Source organism: Eumetopias jubatus, unplaced genomic scaffold (genome assembly GCF_037043125.1).
Source record: "Eumetopias jubatus isolate StellerSeaLion01/CBP00866 unplaced genomic scaffold, mEumJub1_p1.0 scaffold_3, whole genome shotgun sequence".
NCBI lineage: Eukaryota > Metazoa > Chordata > Mammalia > Carnivora > Otariidae > Eumetopias > Eumetopias jubatus.
In genome coordinates this window covers 135,301,163-135,325,296 of record NW_028274809.1, presented here as the reverse complement: position 1 = coordinate 135,325,296, position 24,134 = coordinate 135,301,163, and the positions used below count along the sequence as shown (strand labels likewise).

The following is a 24,134-nucleotide window of genomic DNA, read 5'->3' as shown; positions in this document are numbered from 1 at the left end:
AAATGTCCATAGCAGCTTTATCTGTAATAGCTTAAAGCTGGACGTCCTTCACCAGGTGAATGCCTAAACAAACCACAGTCCATCCATCCTGGAGCACTCCCGAGCAATAAGGAACCAACTATTGATACACTCGACAACTTGGATGGATCTCCAGGGAATTTGCTGAGTGAAGAAAGCCAATCCAAAAGATTACATATACTCTCTGATTCCATTTATATAACACTTTTTGAAATGAGAAATTTTAAGAAATGGAGGACAGATTAGTTAGTGGTTGCCAGGGGTTAGTGGCTGGAGGAGATGGGCGGGGGGGGGGGGGCAGGGCAAGTGCCAGTGAATACAAAAGGAAAACACTAGGGATCCTTACGGTGTTGGAACTATCTGGTATCCTGTTGTGGTGGATATTTGAACCTACCCAGTTGGTAAAATGGTACAGAAATTAATAGACAGACAGACAGACAGACAGACACACACACACACACACACACACACACACACACATACATGCAAGTGGATCTAGGGAAATCTGAGTAAGATGAGTGGATTGCATCAATGTCCTGCTTGTGATATTACACTATATTATACTGTAGGTTTAAAAAGTGTTACCATTGGGGAAAGCTAAGCAAAGCATACATGGGCTCTCTCTGTATTATTTCTTACAACTACATGTGAATCAACAATTATCTTCCCCTTCAAAAAAATTAATTAAAAAACCAGACAGGTAGAACAAGAGCTGTGGAAGAAATAACAACATTACTAATTGAATAACATTTTTTAATCAATTGCCAGGACTTTTTAAAAAAATTATTTTATTTGAGAGAGAGCGAGAGAGAGAGGGAGAGAGCATGAGCAGGGGGGAAGAGCAGAGGAACGAGGAGAAGCAGACTCCCCGCTGAGCAGGGAGCCCGATATGGGACTTGATCCCAGGACCTTGAGATCATGACCTGAGCCGAGGCAGACGCTTAACTGACTGAGCCACCTAGGCGCCCCCAGCTTTTTTTAAATTTAGCATAGGCTGGGTTCTGGCCTCAGAGAGCTTATCTAGTTGGGTAATACCAACTTCCAATTTAATAAAGATTGGAAAAAGATGAGGGGCCTGTGGTTGGGACAGTCAGGAAGACTTCTAGGAGGAGGCAGGCCTAGAGCTGGGCCTTAGCAGGCAGGCTGAAAGGTGGAAGGACAGGGATGGTAGCCCAGGGGTGCAGAGGGCAGGACATTAGGAGGCCTGGTGGGTCCAGACTCTGCCCTGCCCGGCGCTGTAGCCGACAGCGATGGCCCCTGCCCCTCCCCTTGGGCTCCCTCACCAGGGCAGAGGGCACCTACACTTGTGTTTGCAGGAGACCTCGGGCTGGTTTTCACTCCTCCAGGCCTGTGCATGAGCTGCTCCTCTGCCTACAGTACCCAGGCCTGGCTTTCTTCCCCCCAGAAAAGAATGTAAATTAAAAAAAAAAGTATTATAGTAAAATATATAAAATTTAATATTTTAACCATTTTAAGTCTACAATTCAGTGGTGGTACGTACACTCACGTTATTGTGTGACCATCACCACCATCCATCTCCATTACTGAGTCTTCCCAAACTGAAACTCTGAACCCATTAAATAATAACTCATTCTCCTCCTAGCCTCGGGCCCTGACAAGCACCACTCTGTCTCGACACACTGGACTACTCGAAGTACCTCATATAAGTGGAGTCATATGATCTGTGTCTTAATGACTGGCTTATTTTACTCAGCATCATGTCCACAAGCTTCTCTGTGTGGTAGTATGTGCCAGAATTTCATGTTTTTTAAGGCTGACTAATATTCTATTGTATGTATCCATCACATTTTGTTTCTCTACTCATCTGTCGATTGGCTACGATGAATAAAACTGCTGTGTGCAAGTATCAAAGTCCCTGGTTCCAATTTCTTTGGATATTTATATAAAAGTGGGCTTGCTGGATCATATGGTAATTCTATGACATTTCTTCTGGTGGTATACCTTAACTATTTTAATTACTAAAAAATATTATTAAAGGGATACATTACTGAAAGTTTTTTTTTTTAAGATTTTATTTATTTGACAGAGAGAGACACAGCGAGAGAGGGAACACAAGCAGGGGGAGTGGGAGAGGGAGAAGCAGGCTTCCCGCGGAGCAGGGAGCCTGAAGTGGGGCTCGATCCCAGGACCCTGGGATCATGACCTGAGCTGAAGGCAGACGCTTAATGACTGAGCCACCCAGGCGCCCCACTGAAAGTTTTTTTTAAAAAAATGAAAAGGTATAAAGTGAAAGGTAAAATTCTTTTCCTCCTGATCCCCGATCTCACTCTCCTGAGACACTCCTGGTGTTTCATGGCAGCCCTTGAGAAACTTTTCATGGGGGCGCCTGGGTGGCTCAGTCAGTTAAGCCTCCGACTCTTGATTTCAGCTCAGGTCATGATCTCAGGGTCCTGAGATCGAGCCCCACGATGGGCTCCGCGCTCAGTGCAGAGTCCTCTTGAGATTCTCTCTCTCTCTCCCTCTGCGCCCTGGCCCCGCCCCCTGCTCTCTCTCCAAAATAAATAAATCTTAAAAAAATACTTTTTATGTATATGTTATTATGGAGCCATAAATATTTAAAATATTTTCTTTCTGCTATTAAATTTCAAATATAAACCCAGAGGGTGATGAGGAAAATTTTACCATGTTTATTTTTTTATTTTTTTAAAGATTTTATTTATTTATTTGAGACAGAGAGAATGAGAGAGAGAGAGAGAGCACATGAGAGGGGGTTGGGTCAGAGGGAGAAGCAGACTCCCCACTGAGCAGGGAGCCTGATGTGGGGCTCGATCCCGGGACTCCAGGATCATGACCTGAGCCGAAGGCAGTCGCTTAACCAACTGAGCCACCCAGGGGCCCCACCATGTTTGTTTATTTAAAAAATTTTCAAGTTCTGTGGATCAGGAATTTTGGTTTAAGAACATACAGAATGGGGAGGGGGGTGCGGGGATGGGTTAGCCCGGTGATGGGTATCAAAGCGGGCACATATTGAATGGAGCACTGGGTGTTATGTGCAAACAATGAATCATGGAACACTATATCAAAAAGTAACGATGTAATGTATGGTGATTAACATAACATAATAAAATAAAAAAAACGTGCTAGTAATAGGAAGCACCTGGTGTAGCATACATGGAAATGTTCTATACTATCTTCTCAATTTTTCCGTAAAACTAAAACTGTTCTAAAAAATAAAGTGTATTTTTGGGAAAAAAATAAAAAAAACATACAGAAGTTTCTATTAGATGCTCTAATGATTGAATGATTGAACTGTAATTAATTGAGCTGCTAAGAAAATCAACTTAAAAGCTAAATTGTGTCAGGGCAAATTAACAACAGCAAGGTCATTTTTCATTTAAGGCGTTCCAGACTGTAATTCTAGCAACTGTATTTTGGAAGCTTTTAGACAATTACCAGCCAAAACTCAGATTAAAAACAAAAACAAAAAAGGTTGGGCTCAGCAAGCTACTGCTCTCTGTAATTCAATGACCACTTTAGAGAAAATGTGCAACTTACTCATTTCAACCCTTACAGGAAAATTTAGTTGTGGGGGGGAAGGCTTTATAGAAATAAAAAAGAAAAAGAATCCCATTTTTTTTTTTTTGGTAATTTATGTCGGTATTTGTGAAGGCTAAATCTGCATTCAAATGTATCTTGCAAGCCTTTTGGTTTTTTTTAGCTTGTTTGCATGAAGAACCAGAGAAAAACAGCACAACACTCATTACTAAGAGTGGGAGAATAAAGTGGATTAGAATGGAATCACCACCTAAGTCCTGTCAAAATTTATTAGCATTTTCTATTCAGACTCTCAAAATCTCAGCCTAATCAGACTTGATTTTTCCATGTCATGGCAACAGCACCCATCATTGTTTCTGGAAGGATCAGCTGCTTCAGCCTCCTATGGCACCTCGATGACAAGGCTTTAGTGACTTCATAAATCTAGGCTGCCCAGCTGCCGTCCCCTTAATGACATGACGCCTTCCGTTTGATGGAACCTGCCGTGCAGATGGGCCGTTGCCCAGTATTCACAGAGGACAGTGCTGGCCTCTCCAGAACTTCGCGGATGGAACAACAACGCCAGTTCTATTGTTCCTATGTGATGGCAGCTTAGCGTTTGGTTTAGAACTTGAAAACATCTCTCCCCTTTTAAGACTATACCCTTCTCTGCCGAGACCGTTATTTCTCTGGTTAAGGATTTGAAAGGAAACTTTCAAAGGCTCATCTTAGTTGGACAAGTGCTTTGTCACTATATTACATAGGGACAGGAAGAAAGTGAAAAGTTAATCCTAGCATGGAGTACAGCGAGTAGGGTCACGGGAGGGACAGAGGAAGACAGAATCAACATTTACGGAACTCTGCTGGGTGCCAGGCACTGTGCCAAGCGTCCCACATCCCTGCTATTCAAATGTGGTCCACGAACCACAACTTGGGCATCACCTGGGAGCTTGTCAGAAATGCAGAATTTCAGACCCAGACTTATGGACTCAAATCTGCCTCGTGAAAAGTTCCCTGGGGATTTTCAAGTTTGAGAAGCACTGTCTTAAATGACAAAGCTCCACTTAATCCTCACAACAATGCTTTGAAGAAAATATTATTTCCATACTTTAAGGATAAGAGCTTTGGTCTGAATGGGTGCCACCCAAATGCATGTGTTGAAATTCTATCTCCCAAAGATGATGATACTAGGAGGTGGGGCGTCTGGGAGGTGCTCAGGTCCTGAGGGTGGAGCCCACCTGAATGGGATCAGTGACTCTCTTAAGAGGCTCCAGAGAGATTCCTAGCCTCTTCCACCAAGATGACACAGCAAGAAGACACCACCTCCAGAGCCAGGGGAGGGCCCTCCCCTGCCATGAGGGCCACCTGATCTTGGACTGCCAGCTTCCTGAATTCTGAGAAATAAAGGTCTACTGTTTATAAGCCACCCAGTCTGTGGTATTTTGTCATAGCAGCCCCAACATATTAAGACAATAAGGGAGCAGAGACAAAAGTTCCCTTCCTTCTTTCTCTTCCTCCTTACAGAAAGGGTTGTGGTAGGGAAAAGGTACTGTTCAGAATCTCGCAGCTGGTGAATGGCAGAACCAGCATCCGAGAATGCATCCATTCGACCCCAAAGCCCATGCTCTAACTTCCCTCCCCAGCCCAGGCTTCTTGAATAACGGTCAGACCCCTCTGGAACAGTGCTGAGTAATCGGCACTGCACTTAAAAGGCAATCAAAAACTAATGATGTAATGTAGGGTGATTAACATAACAATAAAAAATTTTAAAAAAAGGCAACTGGTGGCCTGGGTGAAGATGAGTGACAAGGACAGTAAAGCACCAGGAAACCATGTCCTGAGAAATGGTGGGAGGCACTGACACTAGGGGGCGCTGTAGGGTAGACAGGAGACACTACTTCCCTTCGCGCTACATAAGGGCCGAACTAGGACCAACGAGTAGAAATCATAAGGAGGCTAATTTCAGCTCACCATAAGAAATAATTTTCTTAACGCTAGAGCTATACCATTCTGGAAAGATGCTATTGGCTGAAAGTTTTCAAGCAAAGGGTGGACGACCCTATGTCTCTTTGGGTTATTAGTACAATTCCAAATTCAAGGGGGGGACTGGACTGCTTGGCCCCTAGAGCATCTTCCTAGGCCGAGGTGGCTTTCCACACATAGTACTGCGCATTCCATTAGATGTGTCCATCATGATGCATGGCCACGCCCAGTCTACCCACTGAGGGTTAGGACTCCAACATGTTTTGTTGGGGAGAGGACACAATTCGACTGAAAATACATGGGTATGAGGAGTAGATGCTACAGGATACACAAAAAGAATAAAGGGCGGGTGCCTGGGTGGCTCAGATGGTTGGGCGTCTGCCTTCGGCTCAGGTCACGATCCCAGGGTCCTGGGATCGAGTGCCGCATCGGGCTCCCTGCTCCGTGGGAGCCTGCTCCTCTCTGTCTTTCTCTCTCTCTCTGTCTCTCATGAATAAGTAAATAAAATCTTTAAAAAAAAAAAAAAAAGAATAAAGGGCGAGGAAGCCAGCGAGTGACAGAAAGAGAAGCAAACCTAGAGAGGAGCTAGGAGGGTAATAATTTTCTTAACCCAGAGCTGCCTGTGAATCAGAACCAACCTCCAATGGCGCAGCTACATCTCAGCTTCTGCTGCACTTCCACAAGTTACCGTGTTCCTTGTTGCCATGCGTGCCCACCCATTACTTGACCTAGTTTGAGGAAATAAATGCAGGGGTTCTGGCCCCAAAGAGCTTCACTAACAGGTCTGACACTGAGCTACCACCGTCCTCAGGAACTTGTATCCTAAAGATGAACCCTGCCACCTGCGCTGCCCCTTCGCCTTTCATCCCAAAATTTCACGGAGGATGGCAACTTTTCAAAAAAGTATACCGTGCAAGGAAAATCTCAAGTAACATAAAAGCTCCTCTGAATCTCTTCCACAAAGTGGTAGCGATTTGGGGCCACCATTTTGAATGGGCAGAAACAGATTCTCCAGTGGAAAGCACCACTCAAGCCAACTCGCTTTTCATTTGGCTAACGGAGCCAACGGTCATAAAACACCTTGAGGTCTTTGGGATGAAATCAGTTTTGCAAATCAATTATGCAGCCAGGCAGTGCATCTTTGAAGATGCAAGAATAGGAAAGTAATAGTCCTCGTCCCCAAGGGACTCACAGCCTCGGCAAGAGAGGCAGTAACTCCCTGACATGCCTCAAAAAAGGCCTGTGCTACATCATGATAGAGAGTTCACACAGAGCGGGGGGGGGCGGAATGCAGACTATAATGATAACCAGGACGCAGGGATGCAATCTGCCTCAGGCCACGGGACAGGGTTTCTCCCGGGGGGGGGGGGGGGGGCGGTGCGTGCCTGTGTGCGCCTGCGCACATGTGCATACCCAGAGAATGTAAAAAGCCCTTTTCCTACAAGGAACTAATCATTCTAAGCCTTGGGAGAAACAAGCGTTCTTCTTTGCCTAATCCCTTCTTTTCAAATAATTAAAAAAAAACTGGTTGTCCTGCCTTAGTTTAAATATAAACACAACGCTATTTGATCAGTCTTCAAATTGCTATTTCTTTACCCTTGGCAGTTCCAGGTAGATGAGAAAAAAACTTTCCAGTGTTAGATCTTCTGGGACGGAGAAGGCAGGAGACAAGAGAAAGGCCAGGAAAAAGCAGGTGGAGACGGGTAGACAAGGATACACAGGAAAGGTCTGGAGGCGGAAAATGAAAGGAGCAGAAGGCAGGGTGACCCATCTCATTTCAGGAATGCCTGCAGTCCCTGGGAAACGGGGACTGTTGGGTCACCATCGCATGGGGACCAAAAGGTGGCAGGGTGAGGGGGTGGCCCAGTGAGAATGTGGAGAGGTGCCCACAGCCCTAGAGAAGCTCTCTGCGTTGGGAGAGTCGTGTTGATCCTGCCTCTGGATCCCTCTTTTGAGAAGGTGCCCACTCACTCACCGAGGTTGTCCAAAGCATTGAAACTGCCAAAGTTCTTCCAGCCCGGGGCCATCAAACCTTCGATGGCACTGCTTTGTTGGAGCTCTGGCTGGCATCAGTAAGCTCCCGCAAGATGGACTGTGAGGTACAAGGCCATTTTCCAGGGTCTTGGCCATTGCCAGCAGGTTGGCTTTGGGGCATGGAGTTTCCTCAATCCTGCTGGATCAGGGCGGCTATGGGGGAGGGGGGAGCAGCACAACATCACCAGGAACACAGGGCGCGGGGGAAGGGGGGCCACTGGTCCCGGTCCAATCATAGCGGAACCTGGGGGGTTCAGCTGGGAGGTTCTTGACATCTCTGCAATTTCATAAATGTTTGAAACTGAGCACGTGCTCCTTGTTCTGCCTTTTGATTGTGTCAATTTCAATGTCCTCGTTGTGATATTAGACTATAATTTTGTAAGATGTTATCACCAGGGAAACTGGATAAAGTGTACATGGGATCTCTCTGTATTATCCCTCTGGGAGGAAGTTACCATTATCTCAAAATTACAAGTTTCATTTAAAAAATGGGCAAATCCCAGAAGATGTATGGAGAGCAAAGAAACATAGGAAAAGGTGTTCAATATCACCAGACATCATGGAAATGCCAATTGAAACTATGATAGGGTTAGTTCATATGCATCTATGAGAATGACTAAAACAAAACAACAAAAATACCAGTCTAAGTGTAATGTACTGAATGAACCCCCTGAAATATATCTGCTGAAGCCCTAACCCCCAACGTGATGGTATTTAGAGGTGGGGTCTTTAGAGATAATTAAGTTTAGATGAGGCCACGAGGGTAGAGCCCCATGATAGGACTGTTGTCCTTATAAGACGAAGGGAGACCAAGGCTTTCTCTCAGCCATGTGAGGACACAACAAGCAGGCAGCCATCTGCAAGCCAAGAAAAGGTGTCTCACCAGAACCCAACCATGCTGGCACCCTGATCTCGAACTTCCAAGCCTCCGCAACATGAGAAATAAATGTTCTTTAAGCCACCAGTCTACGATATTTTTGTAATGACAGCCAGAGCGGATGAAGACATGAAGTGCTGGTGAGAATATGGCGTAGCTGGAGCAGTGACATATCACTGGTGGGAATGGAAATGGTAGAACCACTTTGGAAAATGTTTGGTAGTTGCTACCTTAGTTAAAAAATCCCACTCCTAGGCATTTACTCCGGAGAAATGAAAACACATGACCACACAAAGACTTGCAAGCAGATACTCATAGCAGCATCATTTATAACAGTCAAAAACTAGAAACAACCCCGATGTTCATTAACTGGTTAATGGATAAATAAATTGGGATATATCCATGTAGTGGGATACCATTCAGTAATTTATGCCAAATAAAAGACTACATATCCTATTATTTCATTTATATGAAATCCCAGAAACAGTAAACTGTTATGACAAGAAAGCAGATCAGCGTTTCCTGGTGCCAGAGGTCAGGGTGGGGGACATCTGCAAAGGGACGGCATAAACCTTTGTAAAAAAAGTGATGGAAATGTTTTATACTGTGTTTGTGATGGTGGTCACACAACTCTACACTCACCAATCTCACCAAGCTGTACTCCTCAGGGGTGGATTTTACTGTACGGAAATTACAACTCCGTAACGCTGGAATGGGGAAAAAGAGAATATAGAAAGTGGCTGGTTACTATATATAGATATATCCCAATAGTTTCCATTTATAGCAACAACCAGTTAAAGTACAAAGGAAAAATATCTCACGGTAGCAATAAAAATATTTAGGAGTCAATTTTAAGAGACCGTAACTGAAGATTTAAATAAATTGAGATCCACTCAATTCTTAGAAGAGACTCAGTATTGTAAAGATATCACTTACTCTCAAGTTAATGTAGGAGTTTAAGAAAATTCCAAATTAAAACACCAAGTTTTAGAATCTGGCAAAGGGAATCTAAAGTTCATGTAGAAGGATTCATTTTTAAGGGTTTGGAAGTGAGTGGTAAGAAGTTTGGTTTGTCAGATGTTAAAATACACTATAAGGCTAAAATAATACAAAACTGTATGGACAGAACTGAAATTGAAAGATTCATAAAACAGAACCAAATTTTTTAAATCTCCCAATTATCCATGCATATAAAAGATTTCAGTATACGATAAAAATAGAATTTCAAGTAAGTGGAGAAAGGATGGATTAGTCAACAAATGCAATTGAGACACTTTCTTGGTCAAAAAGAAGAGGAGCATAATAAGATATGAGTGAAATCATTTGTACTGTCATATGAACACCCCTTTCAGCTCAATAAGGAAAAGATGAAGAGCTGTATAGAAAAACGGTATCGGGGCATCTGGGTGGTGCAGTCGGTTAGGCATCCAGCTCGGGTTGTGATCTCGGGGTGGTGAGATGGATGAGCCCCAAGTTGGGGCACAGAGTCTGCTTGAGCTTCTCCTTCTCTCTCTGCCCCTCCCGCTGGTGCTCTCTCTCTCTCTAAAAATAAATAAACAAGTCCTAAAAAAAAGAAAAACAGGCTATTAGGGGGTGGACCCCAGGGTCCAAGCCCCATATTCCTGTCCCAAGCCTGGTACAGGACAGCAAGCCTGCCTGCCTTCTAGAAAGCATGAAGCTCTGTTATGAGGGTATCATGGGGTCAGGATTGAGCAAAGATTAGACACTCCTTTTTTTCTGGGAATCATGTAAGTCTCTTCCCGGGTTCTCATGAGACCCTACAAAAGAAGGTAGACTCCCAATCAAGGGTTGAATTGCCCACTCCTAGATAGGGTGGAAGCTTGCCAATTCCATTTATTTTGATTTTTTTCAGCTTAATTAAACTTGTCCAATAGAAGAAGAGATACCTGCTCAAGGATGTTTATTATAAAATTTTGGCCATTTTTAGTGGCAAAAGAAATTAGAAATAACCTGAGGTTGCATGGTTGGTTCAATTATCCACGCTATGGAGTAATATGCAACTATTAAGAGAAAGGGTATCAGCCTGCCTGGCTGGCTCAGTCAGTAGGGCACAGGACTCTTGATCTCAGGGTCATGAGTCAAGCCCCACAGTGGGAATAGAGATTAGTTTAAAAAAAGAGAGAGAGAGAGAGAAATGATATCTCGGCTTGGGTCCCCCAGAAAGAATTATACTGTGTTCCACCACTTTATGGGGATGGCTCTCCCAGGGAGGCTGGAAGCAGGTGGGGGATGGGAAATGAGACAGAGAAGGAGGATGGTAGGCTCCTCCCATCTGAGGCTGCATCACTTGAGCTTATGAGTAACTTAGTAACATCACTCAGCAACCGGCTGGCTGGCCCAGGCTTGACTTTCTCCAGAGACTGTATATGCATTACTGCTTCTCTGGGGAGTCCATCTCAGGGGATGGAGGAAGAAGAACTTATTCTGGGGCTCCCAGATATCACTGCCAAAGGTCCGTCCCACGGCAGGTGTCTGGAAGCTGACTGGGTCCCAAGGACCTCACACCTGAGCTGCATCCCAGAGGCCTGGGGCGGGAGCGGGGAGCAAGGGCTGTCTGCTCCGGGCCCAAGGCAGTCAAGTCGGAGTTGGCTGCTGTGGTGGCAGCCGGACAGAACATCTTGTCAAGGGTCAGAGGAGACCCAGAAGACCTGAGCCAGTGCCTAAGAGCTATGGGATCTAATAATGACACCCAGCGCTGGCACGGGTGTGAGAAAGTAGCTGACTAGAATATAAATGGTGACTATCTCTGTGCAGTCTGTATTTTTTTTTTAAGATTTTATTTTTATTTATTTATTTGAGAGACAGAGAGCATGAATGGGGGAGGGGAGGCGCAGAGGGAGGGGGAGAAGCAGGCTTCCCGCAGAGCAGGGAGCCCAATGCGGGGCTCGATCCCAGGACCCTGGGACCATGACCTGTGCTGAAGGCAGACGCTTAATGGACTGAGCCACCCAGGCGCCCCTCTTTGTGGAGTCTTTAAAAACTGGCTTCCTTTAGATCCAGCAATCCTACTTTCAGGATTTGTCCTGGGTAAATAATTACACACATTGACGAAAATGCCCAGAGTGCGTTCTATAGGACTGCCAGCAGCTTGGAAAGAGCCTCAAGCCCAACAATTAGGGACTGGTTATAATTATAATAAGGGGTGCCTGGGTGGCTCTGTTGGTTGGGTGTCTGACTCTTGGTTTTGGCTCAGGTTGTGATCTCAGGGTCCTGGGATGGAGCCCAGCAGGGAGTCAGCTTCCCCCCCTCCCTCTCCCTCTGCCCCTCCCCCCACTCATGCACCCCCCTCCCTCTCTCTCTCAAATAAATAAATCTTGAAAAAATAGCTTATAATAAAGTATACCGAAATCCTCTGCCGTTATTTAAAATTATGAAGCAGTTCAAGAGATACTGATATGGATGGTTGCTGAACATAGTTAAGTGAAAAAAGCAACAAAGAATGAATAGTAGGATCTCATTTTCATAAAAACAACTCCGAAAAAACATTTATCTGGATATATATTTTCATACAAATTCTGGAAGACTATTCTTAAGGTTACGAACAATAATTATCCTAGTTAGTTCTATTTTTTTCTTCCTTTTAGATCTGTAAATGTTATATGTTTGGCAACGATCATGGGAATATACAATTCAAACCAATTTTGTTTTAAAACACTGACTGACACAGGAAAAGCATTCTGACATTTTAGATATTTGAGCTACTTGAGGTTTAACATGTAAATGACTAATAACTACCATAAATTGAAATGATAGGATCATTCTTCCATTCATGGGATATCAACAAATTATCCAGAATAGCTCCTACAAACCAGGCATCACGCCAGGTACTGGGGATAGAGGAAGACAAAACAATTACAAATTGTGTGTTGTGTTACGAAGGACAAAACAAACAAACAAACAAACATGGTATTTCCCTAGGATATCTCTTCCATTTCAAAGGAAATATATTTTAGCAGCATTAAAATTTGTTGAAGTACTTATATACTTCGTCTTATATTTTAGGTCTACAACAAAAACATTCAATTAAATGGTAAAATGTACTTAAGAATTTTTACATATTAGTCATAAGAATATAAAAATGAATAAGAATCCAGATCAGAAGGCCAATAAGAACACATACATGCAGACTTTCTTGTGTTGTTATTATAGAGTTCAATGTGGTTCTGAGCTTCCAAGCAGCCAAGTGAAAAGGGAGAAACATTTACATTGTTCTTGCTGTCAGAAAGCAGTAGACGAAGCAATTTTTTTAGGAGAAACTAAGCTTCTCCCAGCACTTCCCTGCAAAAGCCATTTCTCATATGGGTTACACCGAGAGTGACATTAGTAACTATTATCCTCCATATGAAACAACTAGAGAAAAACTCTCTGCTACTCTATAAGCCCAGAGACGACAAGGGCCATGCGTTGTGTCTGTGTCGAGCCCAGTACCCGGCCCCAAGGAGGATGGGAAATGAGGAAGAGCAGAACAGGATTTCACTCTGCGGTGTGGCTACCTAGACATCTATCCCTAATGCATGTCTTATTCATGATGTTAGAAAACAAACTGGATTTTGGTCTGCAGAAGCAGAAGGGCTGTATACCCCTGTACCCTGAAAAAGGCCAGTGGTCATTATGGGTGCTATTCCCTGGACTTTCAATTTGGCATCATTTCCAAGCTTGTATTAGGTTCTCCAGAGAAACAGAACCAATGGGACGGGGCGGGGATACACACAGACACACAGACACACAGACACACAGACACACAGACACACACACACACACACACACACACACACACACACACAGAGGATCCATCATAAGGAATTGGTTTATGTGATTATGAAGGCTGACAAGTCCCATGATCTGCAGGGTGAGTGGGCACGCTGGAGCCCCAGGAAAGCTGATGATGTAGTTTTAGTCTGAGTCTGGAGGCCTGAGAACCAGGAGAACTGATGTAGTTTTAGTACAAAGGCTGCAGGCTTGAAACCCAGGAAAAGCCACTGTTTCAGTCTGAGTCTGAAGGAAGAAAAGACCAATGTACCTACCAGTCTGAAGGTAGTCAGGCAGGAAGTAATCTAGCTTACTCTGCCCGATGGTCAGCTTTTTGTTCTGCTCAGACCTTCAAATGATTGGATGAGGCCCACCCACATTAGGGAGGGCCATCTCCCTTACTCAGTCTACTAGTTTAAATGTTATATTCTGTTCTGTTCTGTTCTGTTATGTTATGCTATTTATTTATTTATTTTAAAGGACGCTCCACGCCCAACATGGGGCTTGAACTTAATACCCTGAAATCAAGAGTCACATGCTCTACCACCTGAGCCAGCAAGGCACCCCTTAAATGTCAATCTTATCCAAAACACCCTCACAGAACACTCAGAATAACATGTGGGCAAATAACTAGACATTCCATGGCTCAGTCAAGTTGACACAGACAATTAACCATCACAAAGCTTTACCATTAACAGATAGCGAAACCAACTGTGATTCACCAGGTCTGCCAAGTAGCATGAAGGCTATAAATGCATTTACTGGAGAGGAGATCTATTTTACAGCAAAACCGACAAAAAAGACAATGCCAAAAAAGGAAAGGGAAAACAGGAGACAGTAACAGACTGTGCACTAAAAGGCAACTTGAGACCTAATGATAAAGCAAGTAGGAGGAGGAAGAAATTTTTAGAATCCCGAGAGTCGGAGGCTGTAGTTATTGTCGTGGAAGGTGAGAACAGATGGTGATGCTAAATGGAAAAGGGTAATGTCCAGAATACACAAATTAATAGGGACTTGAGCAGCCACTGGGACTTGGGACTTCTTCAAGGAAGACCCATGGGTGTTAAGGTAGGATGAATGGGGACAGGTGAAGCCCGAGTTTTCCATGACAACTGTCCTTCATCCTGAAGGACAAGCCTAAGTCATGCTCTCAATGAAGGAAGTGTGGGAGGAACAAGTCAATCAGAGGGGTTTGATCTGAGGACAAGGAGTAGATTCAGGCAGATTCAGCTCTGTGGTAGGTTAATTCACGCAGCCAGGTACAGCACCAGACAGTAAGTGCTGCAGAGCTGACTTGTCTGCCCCTTCACTTTTCCCTTGATGATGCTCTTGCTCACAGATGCTCCCAGACCTTCCCATCTCAAACAGAACCCAAAGTCCTTGCCTGCTTCTTCTACGTCTTTGAGCTACCTTCCTACACTCCTCTTCCTCCCACCACCAAATCTCTAAAAGTCTTTCATATGCTGCCTCCATTCTTTTTCTACCCTACTTGCTAAGTCATTAGTTTCTCAAACAATACTTTTACCAATGACTTTTTTATTTTTGGGGGTAAACTTTATACCCAACATGGGGCCCTGAGATCAAAAGTTGCATGCTCCACCAACTGAGCCAGCTAGGCACCCTTACCAATGATTTATTTATTTATTTTTAAGATTTTATTTATCTATTTGAGAGACAGAGAGCAAGCAAGCACGGGGGCAAGCACAGAGCAGGGTGAGGGGCAGAGGGAGAATCAGTCTCCCCTCTGAGCAGGGAGCCCGAAGCAGGACTCGACCCCAGGACCCTGAGATCACGACCTGAGCAGAAGGCAGACGCTTAATCACTGGACCCAGAGGCTCCGGCTCAGCCCTCACCTTTTTTTACTTTTAAATGGTGCTGCAGCAATTAACAGTGATCTTGTCATTGCTTCCCTTGGGTCCCTGGACCCAGCACTATCCTGGTTCTTGGTCCGGCCCACTGTCTCCCCTTCCTGGCTCTTCCTCTTCCTGCCTGTTCAATATATACACATTTTTAGACATTTTTTCCTCAGCATTTTCACCTTTCTGTTCTCTCTTGCTCAGAAACTGCTCACTCCCAGAGCTTCCTGCTGTCTCCTCCAACGCAGTAAAAACGTCCAACTCCCTCCACTCTGCCCTGAATCTGTCTCTCCAGCTTGTCTTACAGTTTCGACTGCCTTCTGGCCATTTCCCCTCAACTACACACCAGAACTCCAGACGCATAGTTCTAAAATCTGACCTTCCTGTCTTCACTAACATTGTCAACAGTATCCACATCATCTCCACCCACAACGTACCAGCCGTCACTTTGACTTAACAACATTCTCCCCTGGAAGGGCTGTTGGATTTAGCTTTCTTCCCCATTTTAACTTCCAATTTCACCTTAGCTCAGCTCTCTTTCATCTCACTGCCCAAATGCTGCACTTGCTTTTTGGCTGATCTTTTTGCCCCTTCACTATGCTTTCCAATCCACCATCCACTGTGCTGGGAGAGAATTCTCCATGTACCCCTCGCATTCCTGCACCGTCTGCGGTGTCTGAGCACAGGCATTTACACCAAATGAAGAATCTTTATATATGAAGACACTCCAAGGTAGTAAAGCTTAAAGAGATCTCTCCCTCCTGAGATGTTCCAGAGTAGTAAAGATAAAGACCTGTCTTTCCTTCCCAGAGAAGATTTGTTTACATTCTTGAGTAAAGATAAGGACTCTCTCAAGAAGGATGAGCAGGTCACCAGCAACTCCAGATAAGACAGGAGCCTAATTTTGCAGTTCCTTGCCGGTAAATGCCCCCATTGCATATGCAGGTACCAGCGGGCCCTCACTGTGCTGCCCTGTGGCACTTGGGGGAATCAACCAGGCTAACTTGTTAATTTGTAAGAAGGGTACAATCTCAGGCCCTTTACAATTCCTGACTTAGCACAATACCACCGAATTATTTTGGAAAGATCTGCTTTGACCATGCTATTTCCTTGCCTGAGATCTTTCTTCAACAGCTTCCTATTACAGAAGGAAATTCAAGGTCTTACTTGTCGTTCAAGTGCCTTTCTGGCCTGTCCTCACTTCTTCCCTAGGTAGACCCTGTGCTCTAGTCAATCAGGAGATGCGTCCCAAAACACAGACATCCATATCCTGCCTCCCTGCACTGGCCATGCCTGGAATGCTCTACTTAGATTGCAGATGAGGGGGAAAAACCATGAAGCACCCGTGCACAAAATGCCATGGCCATCTTTGAGGAACGGTGAACCAAACCACTGATTTCTCTATGTATGTTGCCAGAACTCCTTCCAGGTGCACTGGTGGGAAATCAGCATGTCCTTCACCCTGGCCACAACCAACCGGGCCGCAGCCCCGGGGAATCACATGCTGGTTGGACATCGGGGAGCCGAAGTGCCTCTGGGAATGCTTGGCTGGATACGCTGTCCAGCTGGGAGCTCTGCATTTGATGGTGGCCAATGCATCCCAATGTCTCCTCCCTTTTGAGAAGTTTAAAGGAGTAAGAAGAGGCAGCTCAGGTTCCAGTGTGAACAAGTGAGTCACAGTTCCAGTTCTCCGGGAGGGGCTTTCTTTCCCAGTCTTTGCCTATGCCACATTTCTGGGTATTTGGCTGGGTAAAATCCCAGCCAAAGATCCCGAGGGCACGTGTTTTTCTTGCAGGCTTTAAGCTTCATTCGAGCGCCCACCTCACCAGTCTCTAAGATATGTGTACAAAGATGCTGGCTGAAGTATGGTGTGTAAACAGCAAAATAAAAACATACCTACTAATATAAGCTGGCTAAGTTATCATATTTCATCATCAGTTATAAGATACATCCCAAATTCGCAGATATAAATATCAATAAAATAGCCCACAGTGGTTTTATGTCACTGATTGTTCCAATATGTGAAAAAAATGTGCTTTTTAGAATTAAAAAAACTAAGGTATGGTGCGCTCATACAGTGGACTCTTCTGCATCTGGGACAGGTAAAATAGGGCTGTGGGAGGGACATTTCCTTCAGAACAGGGGGTGGGCGGAGACAGGAGCAATGACTGCATGCATCGGCTCAAACCTGAAGGTGCCACAAATGGAAATGTGTGTGATGTTACCTGTAACAGTTGTGCTTGAAAAGCACACTTAATTTTTTTAAACTAGGAGGTGGGCATATGGGTATATGTTTTAGTCTCATTATACATTTTTGTACGTCTGAAATATGTTATACTACATTTTCTTTAAGAGGGCTAGCCACTTCTTTTACTGCCCCTGTTCTTTGGGAGACCTGTGTCCAATGACAGCTTAAAAAATCAGGTTGAAGGACCTAGTCACTATCTCTTATTTCCACATGTAAGTTTTTAGGAAAGAAAGAATTTCACATCCCAGCAACACCTGGTATGTGCACATATCCAACTGCTCAACATTTAGCGACCTAAATGATTACTATAACTTTGTTTTCTCCTTTCTCAATACTATAGACTTTGGCTTCACATCAACCACAGGCTGGCCTAGATCAAAGCAAGATCAAATTTGCAAAAAAGCTATTTTGGCATAGTTATTAACAACAACAACAAAAGCCTTTAGGGGCTCAGTCTGTTAAGTGACTGCCTTTGGCTCATGTCATGATCTCAGGGTCCTGGGATCGAGTCCAATATGGGGTCCTTGCTGGGGGGGGGGTCTGCTTCTCCCTCTCCCTCTGCTGCTTCCCCTCCTTGTGCTCTCTCTGTCAAATAAATAAACAAAATCTTTAAAAAACTCACAAACTTTAAAAAACGTGTGTGCATGGAGGAGGGGGGCATTTCAACAGAATTCCCTTAAATACTAACCTCCTGGTTATTTATAAAGTGGGTTGAATTTTTAGGGACACGGTTCCCAAAGCCGGGCATGATTCAAAGAGTGCAAGCTTTGGAGCCAGACTCTGTTGACTCAACCATGCCAGCTGCGTGGCCCTGTAAAGTCACCTAACTTTGCATGGCGTGTTTTCTCCTCTGTAAAACAGGGACCGTAAGTAGATTACAGGGTGTTGTAAAGATCGGAAATAGTAAACACGGTGCTGTGCCTGGCATACAGTCATTACCCAAAATATGGTGATTACTCGGGGCACGCGGGATGTTTTGTTTCAGTACCCGCGCTCGGACTTTGCGCAGTGCGCCTTCTCACCTCTCCCTGCTCCCCCTGGGGCACTCCAGACCTCTCTCGCTCTCAAATAGTTTCCGTTCAACATTTATGTGCAGGTCACGTAAGCCAAGGCCTCTGGATGGCTTACAATCAAACTAACATAACACAGTACAGAAATAACCATTTCAGAGGTTTTTTTTGTTTGTTCGTTTTTAACGTGGCAGAGGAACTGGCACCCCCAGGAAGGTTAGCGCTCTTTCTACACAAGGGGACCGAGAGGGGCAGCACCGCGGCCTCCAGGCCCCTCCCGGTCTCCGCAGACCAACCGCCCGCTGCAGGGCGTGGGGCGGTCGGCTGGTCCCGGTCCTTTTCCGGGAACACCCCGCGACCAGGGAGGGGAGGGTCCCGAGAGCGGCGGCGCCCGCACTTACCAGGGCGAAATGCACCAGGGCGTCGTAGCAGAGCCAGGCGAGCACCCCGCGGTCCGCCGACTCCCGGCCGCGGCCCAGGCGCAGGCCCAGCGCGCAGCCCGCGAACAGCAGCGCGGCGCACAGCAGCAGCGAGCGGCCGGCCACCGCCCCCAGCTCCCAGCCCGCGCCCATGCAGCCGGCGGCCGGGGGCCCTGGACAGGGGAGCCGGTGGAGAAGCGGCGGGGCGGGGCCGCCGGGCCGGGGCGGGGCTGCTCGGCGCCCGCGGGCGGGTGAGACGCTTCGCTTCCCGCCTCGCCTCAGGGCCAGCCAGCCGAGCCTGGAAGCTTTCAGGAGAAGTCGGGATCTTGCTCACGCACCCGCCTAGTGCCTGGCCCGGGCCTGTTCCCAGACCAAGCCCAAAAGACTGGTAGTAGCCACACCTTCTGATGCGCTTTGATTTTCAGCAAGGTTCAAAACCTTAAGCGACTAAGCCAAGCCCATATGGTAGAAATTTTGCCAATAGACCGGGAAGAATTTTAGGAACAAAATGTTCCAGTTAAGCCCTTCCAAGTTTTGCAGGAGAGGTGAGGGCCAGGGGAATTGTCAGCCACCAGCAGGCTTTTTAAAGCCCTGGTGGCTTACTCTGACCCTATTTCTTTAAAAATCCACAGAAGCAGCAAAAGTACGGGGAGAGGAGCAATAGGTCGTACTGGCTTGACGCTGGATTCTTTGAACGTTATCCTATCCAAGTCACAACAACCCTAGGAAGTCAATGTTTTCCTAGTTTACAAATATGAAAACAGCCTCAACGTAACTTGCCTGCGGACTCTCAGTGACAACGGAAGCCAGAACCCACGAGACCCTTGCTTTCTGACAGTGCACGCTGACGTGTTAGTAGGCAAATATAGCTCTCCCCTGATGAAGAGCCAATTTGTCCCGATCATGTGTTAACGTTTTCTCTCTGCTTTTGCTAGCATCTTGTTTGCTTTTAACCTTCTCCTCATTCCCTTCCTTAGGCCTCCGTTACTTAGAGACTTAGCACTGGAGAAAGGAGTCAGAGTTTAAAAAGATTGTAACCCTCATTGGCCAAGCCTGTGTTTTCACTTTTGGATAGCCAGATAAAATAATACAGGATGCCCAGATAAACTTGAGCTTCAAATTAAAAAAAAAAAAGGAATTTTTAAATACTTATATTTAAGTATCACTAGGGTACTTGCGCTAAAAAATTATTCGTTGTTTTAAAAGGTGGTATATACATACAATGAATATTATTTAGCCATAAACAGGAAAGATATCCTGTCACATGCTACAACATGGATAAACCTTGAGGACATTATGCTGAGATGAGCCAGTCACAAAAAGAAATAGTGGTATGATTTCATTTATATGTGGTATCTAAAGTAAGCATATTCCTAGGACAGAAAATAGAACGGAAGTGGCCAGGGGCTCTGGAGAGGGTGAAAAGAGGAGTTATTTAATGGCTATAGAGTTTCAATTTTGTGAGATGAAAAAGTCATGGAGTATGGTCGCACAACAATGTGAATATTACTTAACCCTACTGAACTGTTCGCTTAAAAATGGTTAAGATGGCAAATTTTGTGTGTATTTTACCACAACTTAAAAATATGATTTCTGGCACTGAGCCCAATTTCAAAAGCTTTCTATCCTTGTTACTCCCTATGTAATATTTTACACAGCATTTAACACCAGATAAATTGTTATTTACACATTTATTGCTAGTCTCTTGCCACTAGAGTAAAAGTTCCACATGGTCAGGGATTGTGTTTGGCTTGTTGACTGCTCTATCCGTGGCACCTGTTATGGAGTTTGGCATATACTAGTTGCTCAGATAAGTAAGTGCTGACTGAAGAAGTGAGTATATCCAAATCTTGCCACCTATGCTTTGGATTCTCTCCTGTCACTTAGAAAACTGATCACCACTCTTCTCATGTATGGTCAACATCCTTCTCAATGGGATTTCCCCCACCAATTTCCCTATATCACCCTTTAGTGACCCTGCCCTCCCTTTTGGAGCAAAATAAAAACCTAATTAGATTCAATGTGTCCATATTGTGTCCCTGCTCCTCAGTCCTTCCTATTCTAGTTTCCACCCTCGTCTCAGTGATACAGCTCTCACTATGATGACTGGTGATGTCCCCAAAGGACATTTCTTGCCCTCACTTTACTTGACTTCTCAACAGCATTACTGGGCACTGGAATCTCTTTTCCCTCCATTTGCGGAGGAAACACACAGCATTTACTTTTGACCTATCTATACCTTCTGCTCCCTTTGCAAGTTCATCCTCCACTACATACCCATTCAATGTTGGAACTCCACAACGCTGTCCTAAGCCCTGTTCTCACTCCAAATGCTGGACTCAGGTAGTTTCATGCTCACCCCCTGCATTAATAACTACCAAAACGGGCAGAGAATTCAAATCTCTAGCTCCGCTCTCTCCTCTGACCTCCGGACCAGTATTTCCAACTGCCCTACTTGACAGTCATTAGATGTCTCAACACACCCCAAACTGAACTCATCACCTTCTCTTCCCTACATCTGAGTCTTTCCCAGTGTTCCCTATCTTGTGCTACTTCCACTCATCAGTTACTGCAACCCAGAAACCTGTAAGTCGTCCTTGGTATTTCCCTCTCCTCAAACTCCAGATCTAAGGCATCACCAACTTCTATTTTAGCTGCCAAGTATCTCTTGATCCCATCCACTTCATGGACCAAGCTGTTCATCTCTTGCCTCAGTGCTTCACTCACTAATGTGACCTCTAGACATCATTAACCCCAAGTACATTCCCTGTCCTTACCTTATCAGCCAATGATTGTTATTACACATGATTCTTCTATCATCACTCTTGTAGAATGATAATGATGAGTAATAATGATTTCCCATTGCTCTTAGACTGACTTACCAGCTGTGGGGCCTGGCCCCTACCAATCTCTTTAGCCCCTCCCACGTCCCTTGTAATCCTGCTCCCCATCATTATTCTTGCTCTAGTTATACTTTCTTTAAAAAGATTTATTTATTTAACAGAGACAGAGAGAGTGAGCACAAGCAGGGGGGGGGGCAGCAGAGGGAGAGGGAGAAGCAGACTCCCTGCTGAGCGGGGAGCCCGACTCGGACCTCGATCCCAGGACCCCGGAACCATGACCCGAGTTGAAGGCAGACACTTAACTGACTGAGCCACCCAGGTGCTCCCCCTGTACTTGCTTTCTTTCACTCCCTTTAACTCACCATGGTGCTTCCTACATGATTGAAGACAAGGAAAGGATAGATATAAACAGAATCTGATCTTATTATAGGAAAACTGGGCTGAAATCAGTAATATGGCATTTATAAATTCTTATATTTAGGTTTGAAAGTGTAAATGCCTAACTACTGAGTCAAGAGAGCTGATGACAAGGGGAGCTTAGGCTGTTACTCCATCACAAGTCTAATTATGATGAGCTGGTAGAATAATTAAACTCTCCTCCACATTAATAGAATTAAGTGTCCAGGTAATGGAATGTTCCTGTTCCATTTTACCCAGAAACTAGTCACATCACCCTCTATTCTTGGGGTCTTTGGAATGCATGATGTGACATAAACCAGTTCCAGGAACGACTTCATACGCAGATGGCTGAAATACATAGGGTGTCCAGGTTGAGGAAGGCAAATGATAAATGCAGATCTGCCTCTTCTGCTAACTAGGAATAACAAAAAAGTTTATTTATAAAGATGGTCATTTAAGAGCAGTGCCTTTTGTTCAGTATTAAGAAAAGACTTGGTAACAACCAAAGCTATTCCGCAAAGTAGAACAGGCTCACTTAAGAGTATTTCATCATTGCTTCTCAAACTCTCCAACTCCTGCAGGAATGTTTCCATAAAATAGCCTGCCTCAAAAATCTGATTTTATCTTTAAAATGTTTCCTTTACTCTGTAACACTTAGGCTTGTATTACCATAAAACTGCTCTACTTATCATCAAGTAAAACTGCTGCATGAAGATGTGTTTATCTTGTAGATTTACAGGTTACTTGGCACAAGGCCCCGTTTCTCTTTGGGTACCAGTTTGACAAGAGACTGACTCAAGAAGGTGGATGGCAATTTTGTTAGGGTAGGGAAGAGGAATGTTGCAGAAGTTCCCTGAAGGGAAGACATCCTTTATAGCATGACTCAACCACAGTTCTACTGCTTTTGATCATTTTTAATAAACTTATAAGTTTCCTGATGGGGCCAATCTCTCATAGTGCTTCAAAGAAGTGCTTTTCAGACTAGGCTGTGATTTTCTGGTCACACCCCAGCTTTCCCAGAGAACTTAAATATTTCAACTAAAATGTCTGAAAAACACTGCTACAGGGCAGTGTTGTGAAAATTGTGGGCAAGTAACACATTTACTTATTTCACACACCTTCTTTTTGTAGCCACAGGATGAATTCAAGAAGGTTAGTAGTTCCTCCGTATTCCCATTTCTATCCTAAGTCCCTTGCAATAGATGGGGCTTAGTACTACCAAGAGTTCCTGCAGGTGGGTGATGGGATTGGCTCTGATTTCTCCTAAAATGGAGAATGAAGAAAAAGCGTATTTTTGTCTCCTCTTTTTATCTGATGCATCTGAGCAAAGTCTGGGAGTCTTTACACAACAAAGAGGCATGACTTAGGCCAGTGGTTTGCACCCAGGCAAATTTGGCTCCCAGGGGACAGACATTTGGCAATGCCTGGAGACAATTTTTGTTGTCATGACGACTGGGGAATGCAGAGGTACTTAGTGGGTAGAGCCTAAAGATGCTGCTAAACATCCTACAATGCAAAGGACACCCCCGCCCCCCAAAGTATCAGCCAGCCTAAAATGTCAATACTGCAGGGTTTGAGAAACCCTGATTTAGGTCAAAGTTAGTTGAGGGGTTTCATGGACAAATAAGGAGGCTAAAGGAGGTGAAGAGGCTATATTCTCACATTCCTTTCCCCAAACACTTTCTCTTAATATAGTACTGAGCCCCATCTATACACATAGACAGATACACTCCTATCTCTATATAGTACTTTTTGAGAATCATTCTACCACTACTTTTTAGCTTTATGTACAACATAAAGAGTTCCTTTAAAACTTTAGACAAATGAGTGGTGGGTTATATAGAGCACTCCTTGGGTTATATGCCTTAAGACTTAAGAGCTTAATGTACAGAAATTATACTCCCTTTCTCCAAATAGATTTAATTGAAATCCCCCAGTTCAACTAGGGTTATGAAAATTCATAACCATCACTGTAAGACAAATGACATTCATGAATTTTCACTTGCAATAATTAAATAACTAATCCTCTAAAAACTCTTCTGAAGGAAATCATGGCAAGATGACATAAAAGTACTATCACATTTATTTACTTATACACACTGACTTCTTTCAAAAATAATTTGAAGTGGCATTATACTAAAGTAAAAATATTTGTATATTCAAAAGTTCAGTTCCTCTTTTG

The 24,134-nt window shown here is 44.5% G+C and overlaps 1 protein-coding gene across 1 annotated transcript in view; it reads right to left on the bottom strand.

Moving 5' to 3' along the window:
* The window catches only part of EBPL (EBP like), a 30,996-nt gene extending 12,094 nt beyond the window's left edge, over positions 1–18,902 (bottom strand). The window contains exon 1 of the mRNA XM_028105830.1: positions 18,693–18,902. Coding sequence (XP_027961631.1) covers positions 18,693–18,863 — 171 coding nt within the window. The 5' untranslated portion in view covers positions 18,864–18,902. The remainder of the gene's footprint in view (positions 1–18,692) is intronic.
* Between the last annotated feature and the right edge of the window lie 5,232 nt (positions 18,903–24,134).